Source organism: Mastigoproctus giganteus, chromosome 9 (genome assembly GCF_048544385.1).
Source record: "Mastigoproctus giganteus isolate SK-2022 chromosome 9, ASM4854438v1, whole genome shotgun sequence".
Taxonomy (NCBI): Eukaryota; Metazoa; Arthropoda; class Arachnida; order Uropygi; family Thelyphonidae; genus Mastigoproctus; species Mastigoproctus giganteus.
The window spans coordinates 136,053,642-136,067,151 of record NC_143583.1 but is presented as its reverse complement, the minus strand read 5'-3'; the positions used below and the strand labels follow the sequence as shown (position 1 = coordinate 136,067,151).

At 36.3% G+C, this 13,510-nt stretch overlaps 1 protein-coding gene across 4 annotated transcripts in view; it reads left to right on the top strand.

The window, feature by feature from the left end:
- The window catches only part of LOC150080762 (high mobility group protein B3-like), a 260,329-nt gene that overhangs the window by 229,834 nt on the left and 16,985 nt on the right, over positions 1-13,510 (top strand). For all 4 annotated transcript variants that reach the window (XM_090381086.1, XM_090381085.1, XM_090381084.1 and 1 more), the window contains one exon: positions 5,633-5,742. In XM_090381086.1, the coding sequence (XP_090237212.1) occupies positions 5,633-5,742 (110 nt within the window). The remainder of the gene's footprint in view (positions 1-5,632; positions 5,743-13,510) is intronic.

Sequence of the window (13,510 nt, the reverse complement as noted above, 5' to 3'; positions counted from 1 at the left end):
TACAAAACAGACTTATGTACATGGGGAAAAGCAAAAAAAAAAAAATGATTAAGTACATAAGTCGAAGAGTGCCGGTACATCATACTCAGTATATTCGAATTCCACCCCCTTGGCCAGTGGCACCATGTTTCGAATATCCCTACAACATCCACAGTTGACGACTGAACCAATATTTCAAATTAATGAAATTTATTTACTATACTCTTAGCATTAGTTGCATTTGTCCCATGTGGATCCCAGCAGACCTTGTAATCCACAACACCCTGCTTTCCAGGCTGCCACATGTTCCAATAGAAGCAGTGCAAAAATCACTTTTGCTTCTAATTGCAGCAGCTGTTAATCTTTTAGTCTGTCTATTCCATTTCCCCCCCCCCCCAAAGCTAGAAGTTTTCTGACTCGCCTAACACTACCTCAATAGCATCAGCAAATATTCTCGCACATATATCTACCAGGGGCAAAATTTTGATGATGATGATGCAGACTGCTTAAAGGACACAAAAGTTGATATTGTGCCCTCTCCTAATCCTGTAAAAACAGGCTCTCCTGTTAACAAGCACAGACCATGCTGTGAAAAATTCTGTCCATGAGTCTTGTAGTCTCTCCAGAGCTGAAATGGTTGACAAGATTCTCATCATGTACTACCTCCTATCATGTCTGGGCAGAATTGCAGACACTTTCAGATCCTAACTTTTCAATCTTATTTATTAAGTAAATCCTTAGATCTCCTACTCTTTATCTTTAGCACCAACATGTACACAATATCAACTTTTGTGTCCTTTTAAGCAGGGACAAGAATAGGAGCAGGGACAAAATTTTGTCCCTGCTCCTATTCTTTTTACAAAATGTATTTCCCATTTCTCTGAGAGTAGTGTCACTGACAGGAGCGACTTCCTATGGGACAAGCACTTTCTGCCGTGGAGGATTTTGTTGTGCCATGTGATGAATGAGTGTAATCTCCAGCATTGTGCTTGATGGGGCTCTTTTTTTGATTTCTTCTAGGATATCAGCAGTGTTCCTCAAAAACTCTTGTAATCCCATCAGAACACTGAATTGGCATTTAATCTCCTCACAGTCTCTGCACAAAAGCTCACAAAGACATCCTCTGTTGCCATATCATGTCCCACTACAGATAACTCGACTAAAAGGTGACAAGTATCGCACTCTGTATAGTGCTTAATTCACACAAGAAGTGCCTTTCTGCATTTCTCTTCCAAGCCAAATAATTTTGAGATTTTTGCTTTTCTGCTCTTGTTTTCATCTAAATCTAATTTAAAAAAATCACACAAACTAACATATAAGACTGTAATAACACTACACTGTTCCCAGATTGTGCATTACGTTTCTAGATAATGCTGTTGACTTTCTAAATGCTTGGCTAAATAGAAAAATGAGCTACGTGATTAGGGCCTTTGAACAATTTGTTTACTACAGTTTAAAACACTGCAGTTAACTACTATGATGTACTACACTATGTGTAGTACATAGCTACAATGTTTGTACCAAAATTACTGATAATGAAGTCTCTCACTGTGATAGTTAACTCATTCCTAGCTGAATTCAAAAATTATTTAAACTATGTGTTAAATGCAATATAATATGTTAATTAAGTGTTAAAAAAAAAAAAAAAAAAAAAAAAACATTTTACAAAAACATCCATTTTCAGGAGCCTGAAATTTAGCACTGCAGCTTTATATAGTATCATATTTTAAAAAAGAGTACAACTTTTAGAATGGCAAGCAAATGAAAGGCTTTCCATTCTAAAATTAAAGTTATTAGAGAAATAGGAACATGCTTAAGAAATTTGTTGTTGCTCATGAATTTAAGTTTTATCAACTTCAGCAGTGTATACAATTTGGAATTCAAAACAATAGCATGATTGAGTCACTTAAAAATGATTGCAGAAAAATTAACACATACATGAAACCAAACATTCTGATGTCAATAAGGCTCTTTTAAAGCATATATGTGAACAGTAGCTACTGAATTCTTACTATAAATCTCACTATAAATTAAAATCATATTAGTTAATTCTGCAAGAGAAAACAGATTTGTAGTGTCTCTTGTAGTATCAGTTTGATAAATGCTGCTCTATAAACAATGAGGCAGTTTTGGAACCTGAAACTCAAATTACAGCTGTGTTGATGCTCCGTTTATGTACTCTGTCGCACTAGTTACTCACAACTGAGTAATTGATATCATTCATGTAGTACTGAATAACAGTAGTATTCATGTCAGTGTTAACATATATTTCATACTATTTAAAGCCTATTTTACATAGGCTTTAAACAGTATAAAATATATGTAACTAGTCATATTTTTATGACATAAATTTGAACAGAAAACATTCTCACAAAATATATTTGTTAAGTGGACCACTTTTATCTGGAATAGCGAACTTTGTGTGTTCATCTGGTTGGATAGATCAGTTTTAAGTTGCATCACAACATACATTTTAGAAGTTACAAATGAAGCAAAAGATGTGAGCAATGCCACTATTCTGGAGTGATTAAATTTAGTGGCCAAATTTCAGGAACGATACATGGATAAAGATTTTTTTAATATAGATTAGACAGGACCCCATTTTTAAATTAATTCCAAACAGAATATTAAAATTCAAGAATGAAGACTGGTGAACTGTGGATAGACTGTATCACAGTCTTTGTTTTTGCTAATTTGAATGACACAGAAAAGGAAAGAAGTGTTTATCTTAAGAAAATCTAAAAATCTATGATGTTTCAAAAATGTTAAAAAGTTACTTGTTCAATATAGTGCAAACAAATAAAAAAGCTCTTATGACATCAGTCTTGTTTGATTCCAAGTTGCTTCATTAGCATCATGAGTTATGGAGACATGATCAGATAAAATACATACTGTGTGTGTGTGTGTGTGTGTGTGTGTGTGTGTGTGTGTGTGTGTGTGTGTGTGTGTGTGTGTGTGTGTGTGTGGCAAAAGGTAATGAGACAGAATTCAGCAAAATGTGGATAAAGGAAATATTTTGTTACAGCATTCATACAAGCTTTGGAAAGATCTGGAAAACTCATCTGCTGTGATGGTATTTAGTTGTGCTGTTACATTCTTCTGAATGTCATAAGCACTATCAAATCAGAATCCTTTCAATCCTATTTCAACTTAGGAAGCAGAAAAAAAAAAAAAAAGTTTTGCTGGAGTCGGTCAGGAAATTGCGGATGGGGGATGAGAAATACAACCTGCTTGTGAGCCAGAAATGTTTAAATGTTGATTGCTGTGTGAGAAGGCACATTGTCATGCAACAACTGCAAACCTCACTTCCAAATCTGTCTACATGCCCTTGAGTCTCATCAACAACAATTCAGTACCTCTAAGTAATAATCACTGGTAATAGGCGTTCCTTCTGAAATGAATTCCTTATGGATTATCCCTTTGTGATTAAAGAATGTGATCAGTGTGCGTGGTTTTGGTATACAATTTCTATAAACAAAACTTTCTTGGTACTGGTGAACTTTGTAATCACCATTCTGCACCTTTTATCTTTTGATCTCAGGATCACACTGAAAGCACCAACTCTCATCTCCAGTGATAATCCCCAGTAATGCTGTTTTTAGGATACCAAGTTTGCTATCAGTTATTTGAACAAAATCTTTGAAAGCATCCGAATCATTTGAGTTTTTATTTTTTCGTGTGTGTGGTAATTATAGACTTAAACAATTCCTTATTCATATTTAACTCACTTGCTAGTGAATTGCATGCTTTGTTCACTAATTCAGGGCTGCAGGTTGTTATAAAAAAAGTCTACCCTGTGCATCTCACAGGGTAGACCTCTATAGAACCAGATTGATTGACAAGGCTCTCATCATGTACTCCCTCATATCACACCTGGACAGAATTGCAGACACTTTCAAATTTAATCATAATTTAGGGCTTTTTCTCAGTATTGTCCTATGTTAAATAAATCCTCAGATCTCCTACTCTTAATGTCCTTAATACTAACGTGTACAACAATTACCCTTTGTGTGCTGTTAAAAGATTATAGTTTTTCCCTGACAGACATACCCTGGTCCTTTTCTATCTATCCTTTTTCTTTTTTTTTTTTTTTTTTTTTTTTGCAAAATACATTTTCCATTTCCCTGACAATAGCTACTTTCTGTGGGACCATCACCTGCCTGAAGGATATGTCATGAAACCAGAAAAAATTTATTTGCTGCATAAGGGAGGTATACAATAGCCTAGCTCATTTGACACATCTCATCCTTTTGAACCTCTGTGCCTCTATTTAATTATTGACACTAGTCAATAAAAATCTATGGGAGCAATCCTGACAAGCTGTGGAAAGCATTACACCATATCATATATGGATGGTTGGTAGTACTAAAACATCTTTTTCTACCATCTTATTTGCATTTTAGGCTGCTGTCAAAGTTGCATTGTGCCAAATAAAGTGAGTAAAGTGGGTGCATCACAACAGAAATTTTATTTTATTTTATTTTTTTTTTGTCAGAAATTGCCAAATGCAAATGAAATATGAGTTTTTACACATTGTCATGTTACACATTTTACAGTATATTTAGAGAAAATTGCATCTCAACCATTTTAAAACTTCTTAGTAGTAGGCTGCATTGTCAAAAATGCAATTACCGTGGCCCTCGTGCGATCTTGATTGCTGTACATTTTTTGGTTTGTTCTCCATTGGAAACTTTGAACCTTGGACTCTGGTTCATATCCATGCATCCAAGACTCATCACTTGTTATAATTTTTGTTAAAAAAAAATAATAATAAAAATTAAGTAATGTGGGATCCAATACAGCTTGCTTGAACAACTCAATAAAAATGAGGATTCGGTGCTGACCCATCTCACGCCCAAACATGGCTCGAACCAAACTAAATGACAGAGACATTTCCTCAACAAGTTTTCAAATGGTCAGTTATCAATCCATTCAAATGATGGTGTTGACTCATTAATGTTTGGATTGTTTCAGGGTGTAAATTGTTAATTTTCCAGATGAAGATAAAAGTAGTTGCCTGTTAGCAAAAAATTTCCTCACAAAACTTTGGAAAACCACTTGGAAAAACTGGCATTTGATGTGTTCCTCTGGCTGACTTTCCATGTTTACAAAAAAATTTAATATTCACACATTAAAATTTTGTCATTTTCGATACATGCAACAAATGATAAAAGTGTTAACTCAAAGCAACTTTCCACTTGACTGATGTGTAAGTTTATTTATTTTTGGACAAACCATCTAAGTGGTGTGTAATATTTTTTTTTTCTGCAACCCCCTCCAGTTCAACTTTCTGTTACCATTTATTTGAAATTCATTTTTGTATTATGCTTTTTTTCTTGTATGGTATGATACAATAATTGAAATATATAATTATGTAGTTTGCTTTAACAAAATGTTTCGAGTCTGATAGACCCTTTGGTATTCTAAGTTGATAAGTTTTTTAATGGTGAGATATTAATTCAAATTAATATAACAAAGAATTTTTATTGCTAGTTTTGCTACATAACTAAAAAAATTTCATATTTTGTAACCAAGGTCAATTCATTTTGTTCAAAAATTTCTGTTTATTAGATGACTATATTAGTATATGTGGCTCTGTTATTTAAAGAGTTGAAACTGCTGTTAACATTAATTTCTGAACATTTATACTCAGGTGGAGAACGATGGCGTAATATGACAGATGAAGAGAAAGCACCTTATGTCGAAAGGCAATTGGAAGCAAAATTACAGTATGAGCATTCTATGGATGAGTACAGAAGAAAAGTAAGTACTATGTGCATAGTTATATTCTATGAACAGTCAGCTCGATCTGTATTATCCAATTTGCAGATTCGGCCATGATCTTGGAAATGCTACAAGCTACTCTGTTTGCAGAGTATAGCAAAAGTCTATCATATGAAAAATAAGATATACCTAAATTAATCTAGTTATCACTATCAGATTTCCTGTAAATTATCACAGGTGGTTGTCTTAATAGTAATGCTTTTGTTTGTAGTATACTTATACATTACGTTTGTGATCGATCAAATTTTAACGCATGTTCCTGAATTTCCTGGCATGTCTGCATGCCAAACCTAACAGAGGCTTTTGACCTTGATTAAGTTTTATCCCCCATCATTTTTGGATCACAATCTGTCTAATAATGAGAGTTATGGCAATTGATGAACCCTCTAACATGGAACACAGCTTCATTTGACTAGAGAATGATTTTGAACGACTCAGAACAATCCTCTTTATGTCATAACGTGTTCAGCAAATTCCACATGCCTGTCACAGTCTTCCACAATCATTAGACATAAGAGATTTCCATGCTTGCCATAATGTGTTATTCCACTTTCTCTTATGGCATGTCATATGGATTTGCCTGTATTACAGGTGAATGATTTGAATAACAGTTTTTCTCTCTCTCTCTATGAGCACAAGGCCTTCCACATTTCTTCCTGTCTTTGACTGAGCCTATTCTCATCAGCTTTGTATAACAAATTCTGGTCTTGGAGTTCAGTACTGCATGTCTTCATTGCATAGCTCACCACCACATTTGGATTTCACTGACAAACTTCACATACTACATTTATATATGCTTCTAGATGTCTGTGATTAGTAAATTAATATTAGTATTATGATGGCTAAATGATGCAAGAAAGCAGATTTTGTCTGCATCTGCCTTAAAAGATGTTTAAAAAAAAATTCACAATCACTCATACCTCTACCTCATTGCCAAAAAAGTTGCCATCCATTTCAATTGCCCACATGGGTAGCACAGTTGGTTGAATCACCATCCTCTCCACAGTGGGTGGGAAAGACCTGAGTTTGAATTCCATCTATGATGCAAGGAATTTTTATGGGCCATTTTCACAACACAGCTAAGTTGGTCGGTCTCAGGCAAGAGACCGACCAACTTAGCTGTGTTGTGAAAATGGCCCATAAAAATTTCCAGGAAAAAACCATGTTGGTCGGTCTCAGGCAAGAGACCGACCAACATGGTTTTTTCCTGGAAACCCAGGTTTTTCATCTAGTAAACTTAAAATTGACCTCAGAAACATAAGTAATTTACAGAAATATCATACAGTGCAATATGGTCTTAATTCGGTGATGCATCTAAAAACCTTACAACAATCCCCCAACTCAATTCTACTTTGAATTTCACCAAACTCCACTTCAACTGCTGTGACAGGCAATTTATTCCGATGATCTACTACATAGGTGTAAACTTCATGAGATCCGGCCTTCTTTTAATCCCAAAATTTTATTTTTGTGACCTCTACTTCTTGCTTCTCTCCTAAAATAGAAAATACCTCCCTCATTCATTTCACTGATCCTATTCAGGACCTTGTATACCTCAATCAGGTCCCTTCCTCCCTCCACACACGAAGATATCTAGTTTTCTAAGCTGTTTTTCATATGGGTATCAGTTAGTGCCCATCACTAATCGGGGTTATTAATTGATAATCTTCCTCTGAGTATGGCCTCCAGATCTGAACACAGTAGTCTAAATATGGTATCTCACCATCATCTATAACAGGATGATGATGACACCTTTTTCCTGCTTGTTAAGGTCATATAAAGGTTGATAATAAAGTTCCCAGACTGGTGCAATAAAAAGAACACAAAGTGAAGGAGCTCGGAAATAGTTTTATTTTTATTCAAAGTAATCAAAAAACCAATGCCGACCGGGCTAGCCAGGTGGATAAAGTGCCTGCCTGGCACCCCAAAGGTCGCGGGTTCGAATCCCGCCTCGGGTGTGGATCCAAGTACTGCAAAAACCTTGGGAGGTGCACTATGGCCACAGAAGCCGATGCGCTACCAAAAAAAAAATAAAAAATAAAACCAATCGAATTCATTTATTAAGCAGTTCTAAAAGTTTCTGAAAAGAGTCGCAAAACCATCCAAAGAGATGATGATCAGTTTGGTGGTTATTTTTCTTATGTTCTCAAATCTCTTTTCATTTGAGGACAGTTTTCATCTTCAGAAAGAGAAAAAAGTCCGCTGGTGTTATATTAGGAGAGGAGGGTGTGATTGATCTGTATAATGCCATATTTCATTAGAAATGTCTTTGCAGCAAGTGCAGAATGGGTGGGAGCATTGTTGTGCTATAAGAACCAGCTGCATTTCTTTCAAAATTGAGGCCTCACCCAGGAAATTCAATAACCTTAGAAGAACCTGTATGTAGAAAGGATCATTGACACTCTTCCCTCCAAGTACAAATTTCTTGTGAATGCCATCTATGAGGTCAGCATCATATTAATCCTGAACTTCTCTAAATGAAATTTCTGGATCTTGGTGATGATTTTGAAGTAGTAATAGTAGTGGCAAATGATGCAAGAGATCAAGCTTATACAGCATCAGCCAGAAAAAAAAAAAAAAAACCTTTTTACCTGTCCATCCTCTCCAATAGTTTGTCATCTAGTTCTTCCTTGAATTAATTAAAACTATCTAGTTCCATAACAATGGATGGAAGCTTGTTCCTGCAATAATCTTTCCTCAGTTTGAATTTATGCCCCACATGTTCATAGTCTCAAGAAGAGGAGGGATCACCTCACCATCGATTTTGCTTAAGTCATTCAAAACCTAAAACACTTCAGTCAGATAACATTGTAAGTGCCTAGTCTCATGATGCTGCAATATGCAGAACTAAAACCTTCCTTGGTAAGAGCACCCCAAAGAAGGGCAATGAGACTTGTCTTATTGCCCTTCTTTGTACCCATTCCAGCAGCTCTACATCCTTCCTAAGATGATGCCTCCAGACATGCAGTACTCAAGATTTAGCTTGACCTTGCCTTATACAATGGGATAATCACCTCCTTATCTCTGCTAGCAAAATTTCTGTACATCATGTACATGTTTTCTTTTCGTTCGCATTTTACCGTAAAAAATTGAGAAAAATAATAAATCACACAGTTTCAGGCAGATATTATTCTTATCGAATCTGGAGCTAAACTAATCTGAAATTCACTCATGGTTTCCAAGAAAACCCAGTAGTCTTTGTGATATTTTTCTAAAGCACGTTTCTGAAGGTCACATTGAATTCTAGAGGTCACAACCATGAAACAATTTGCAGTTTTCGATTTATTGAGTTTTTTGTTTATACAATCTGTTATAAATGGGTAGTAAATTCGATCTTTTGCTTATTAGGATCAAAATTAAATTTGCAAACATGATCACTCTAACCAGCACATACTGTACTACTGTTAATAAAAAAAAAAAGAAGTTCAGCCTTTCGAATTATTCCAGATAACCAACATTCTACTGTATATCTCATATTGTGGAAACCATCACAATGAGTTGCAATCATGGAAACTTATGAAGGTTTTCACAATAAGAGATATAATTAAAACGATACCAATTTACCTACTCAGGTAATTTGTTATGAATAAAAATGATGCAATTGTACTAACCCATATGTCAGTAAACTCCCATGTAGCTTGAGGCTTTTGCCCAAGAATGCTTTTAGGAAGTTTGAACTCTAACAGCACCAGTCCAGGAACTTTATTGCTACACCTCATATATCATAGACAGGGCACCATGTACCTTCCCAGTTGCCTGTTTACACTGCATGAAAAAAAAAATATATCACATGTGACCGAATAGGAACCAGTTGTTTTTTTTTTTTTTTTGCCTGAACAACTTTTAGCTACTCTCACCTGCCTTATAAGTAACTTGGATTTCTGTTCCCCCTGTGTAAATGCTGTGATTCATTTAGGAGCACTGAACATCGGTTACTATTTTCCAGACAATTTGTGCAACTAGCCTAAGTAAGTTGGAAGAAAAATGGCCTAGTCTGATCATTAACCACCTTCCTATCTTAAAATCATCAGCAGACTTTGGCAACTTCCTCTGCACTCCCTCATCAACATCATTAAGGAGGATGAGAAACAGAAGTGGGCCCAATACTAATTCCTGAGGGAAGACACTTGCTATGGGTCCACCCTGACAAATATCCATTTATGACTTGATCTAGATTTGCTTCAGTTTATATAATAGCCTTTTGTGGGAAAGTGTATTCAAAAACTTTACTGAAGTCAAAATAAATAACGTTGCTTCTTGTATTCAGTTGTTTCTTGCATAGGATAGGAAGAGAGGAGGTGTTATGCTGTTAAAGAAAAACATAAAATCAAAAGAACTTTACCCAGTTGACATAAATGAACAGTGCACTGTTGAATCAGTTTGGTGTGACATAAGCACTGCAAAAGCAAAAATAAGAGTAAGAGTGTGTTATAGGCCTAATGACTCGAATGAGTACAATGAACACTTGTACAGAGAAATAGAGTGGGCTATTAAATCAGAATGTCTTATAATGGGGGATTTTAACTTCCCAGATATTGACTGGAACTTGTGGATTGGTCACTCACACACTAGTCAGACTTTTGTGGATTTATTGGATGATTGTTTTCTGCAGCAGCATGTTCGAGAGGCAACCAGAGAGAGTAGTAATACTCTTGATCTGGTTATCAGCAGTGATCATTCGTGTATAAAGAATTTGCAAATAAAGGAACCACTAGGTGGCAGTGATCACAGTGTACTGATGTGGGATTTACTTAAAGATTTAATTACCATCAGGAGTAAAGGAAAGGGTTTTTGCTTCCGTAAAGGTGAGTACAGTGGTCTCAGACAGTTTTTAAATTCTGAACAGTGGGATCAACTGACGATGTTACCAACAGTAAATTCTAACTGGGAAGCATTCAAGGAATTAATCGTGGATGCTACTAAAAGTTTCATACCTATTAAGAAATATTGTTCATGGTTTAGGCCTAAATGGTTATCAAATGAACTAATGAGACTCGTAACAGAGAAGAAAAATGCATGGGATGCATATAAATTATCAAGTGACTCAGAAGCCTATGGCAGATATAAGCTAGTCTGTAATCAGGTCACAAAGGAGGTTAGGCAGGCGAAGGCTGATTATGAGAAATCCTTGGCAAAAGATGCTAAGAAAAACAGCAAGGATTTCTTTACTTATATAAACTCTAAAAGGAAGGGATGAATCTGATTGGTCCACTTGACATCGATGGTTCGACTGTTGATGATCCTGCTCAGATAGCAAACAAACTGAATGAGTACTTTGCATCTACATTCACACATGAGGAATTATTAAGGTTTTAAAATGGCAGAAGGTTATCAAATTGTAGCAGGGTACTTAATGATTTTGTAATAACTGAGAGCAAAGTGGAGGAGAAATTGTTGAAGTTAAACGTAAGAAAAGCACCTGGGGTTGATGGGATCTATCCAGTTATATTAAAGGAGGCGGCAAAGCAACTAAGCAAACCCTTAGCCATAATTATGAGAGCATCCTTGGACTTGGGAGGTTCCCACGGACTGGAGATGTGCAAATGTATCCCCAATTCACAAAGGGGGATCGAAGGGTGACACGAGTAATTACAGTCCAGTTAGTTTAACTTCTGTTCCGGGTAAAATAATGGAGTCACTGATTAAAGATGCATTGCAGGATCATCTAAACAAGACTGCAGCAATAATTCAGACACAGCATGGGTTTGTTAAGGGAAAGTATTGTCTGACAAATAAGAAGTGGCAACTGAAGTTGCCACTTCTTAGCCCATCTTGACCTTGGGAAATGCAAAGTGCTGCATATGGATAGAAGTAACCTGAGAGAAAAGTACCAACTGTGTGGTACTACAGTTAAGATGGTAAAAAATGAAAAAGACCTGGGATAATTGTGTAGTCAGATATGAAGTTTTCTGAGCAATGCAGACAGGCTGCCAGGGTAGATCGTGGGTTTTGTCAATGATATATAGGAATTTTGCTAGTAAGGAAAAGGAGGTGATTGTCCCTCTGTATAAGGCAATGGTCAGGCCACACCTTGAGTACTGTGTGCAATTTTGGAGGCCTCATTTTAGGAAGGATGTAGATTTGCTTGAGCGTGTACAGAGAAGGGCAACAAGATTGGTGAGCAGAATGAAGGGATCTTCTTACCAAGAGAGGCTTAAGTTCTGCAAATTACGGCTGGAGACTAGGCACCTGCGAGGTGATCTGATTGAGGTGTATAAGGCCTTCAATGGGTTGAGCACGCTGAATTCTGATGGGATTCTTCCACTTGTTCAGATTAAGAACCTAAGTGGGCATAAATTGAAATTGAGGAAAGACAGATGTAGAATAGATGTGTGGAAATTTTCCTTTAGTCAGCAGGTGGAACAAACTTCCATCTGTAGTTGTGGAAATTGATAGGTTGAATAAATTTAAGGAGGAACTGGACTGGCATTTGGAGGGAATAGTGTGATTTTTTTTTTTGGCTGATGCTGCATAAGCTCATACACTTGCTTTCTTGCATCACATGCCACCACTACTATTACTACTATTACAAGCTGTCTTATGATTTTGTCATAATAAATAGGTTTTTGGTGCCCTTGGAAAATTTGTTGCTACACGCCTTTTTTCGATAAAAGGTAAAATCATAAATACAGTCGGACCTCTGTTTAATGAACTTCCTTATAGCGAATTTTGTGAATTCCCATTGGCAATTACATTTAAAATGTTTTTTTTTATTTATTTTTTTATTTTTTTTTATTTTATGAAAACTGCAAACACGAGAGGTATTAAAACCTATAGTACTTAGTACTGTGCATGGGTTGAAGGATGAGAAGATGAAAGAAGATACTAGTTGACATTAGACTTTAACTTCTGTAAATTGTAATTTTCAGGAAATACGTATGAAGGAAGGTTGTTCCAGAAATGGAAGTTGAAGGAATAAGTGCGGAAGAAGAAAAGTGGTTCTGTGAGTTTCAGACTGCTTTGGAAGAGACAGCAGGAATTATAAAAGCCAATTCAGAATAACAGTGCCCATGGAAGTATCTATAGGAAAGGCATGTAGCAGAAACAGAACGTCTATGAGACAGAGAGTGAAGAGACTCTCTTAGATATGAGTCATTAATTAACCTAACTGCCTTCTTTTGAATGGAATCTAGATGCCTGAGAGAGGTTTTTGGGGCACCGCCCCCAGATGTGGGAACGATATTCCATGGTAGGGCAGATTTGAGATTTGTACAGAGCAAATAGCTGTTGGAAGAAAAGTAATGCCCAGAGCAAAAGAGAAAACCCAGTTTTTTAGATTTTTTTTTTTTTTTTATGTAAGAGGTATTAGAACCTATAGTACTTAGTACCGTGCTTGGGTTGGAGGTTGAGAAGACGAAAGAAGATATTTGTTGACATTGGACTTGAACTTCTGTAGACTAATTTTCAAGAAATACATATGAAGGAAAGTTGTTCCAGAAAATGGCAGTTGAGTGAATAAACGAGGAAGATGAAAAGTTGGTTCTGTGAGTTTGAAGTTGGACAGTAAATGGATGTTGGCTGGTGGCAGCACGTGTTTGGACTGTTTTGAAAGAGAGAGAGCGGGAATTATAGAAGCCAATTCAGAAGAACAGTGCCTATGGAAGTATCTGTAGAAGAGGCGTGCAGCAGAAACAGTACGTCTATGAGAGAGCGAGTGGAGAGACTCTGTTAGAGATGAATCATTAATTAACCTAACTGCCCTCTTCTGAATGGAATCAAGAAGCCTGAGAGAGGTTTTGGGGGCGCC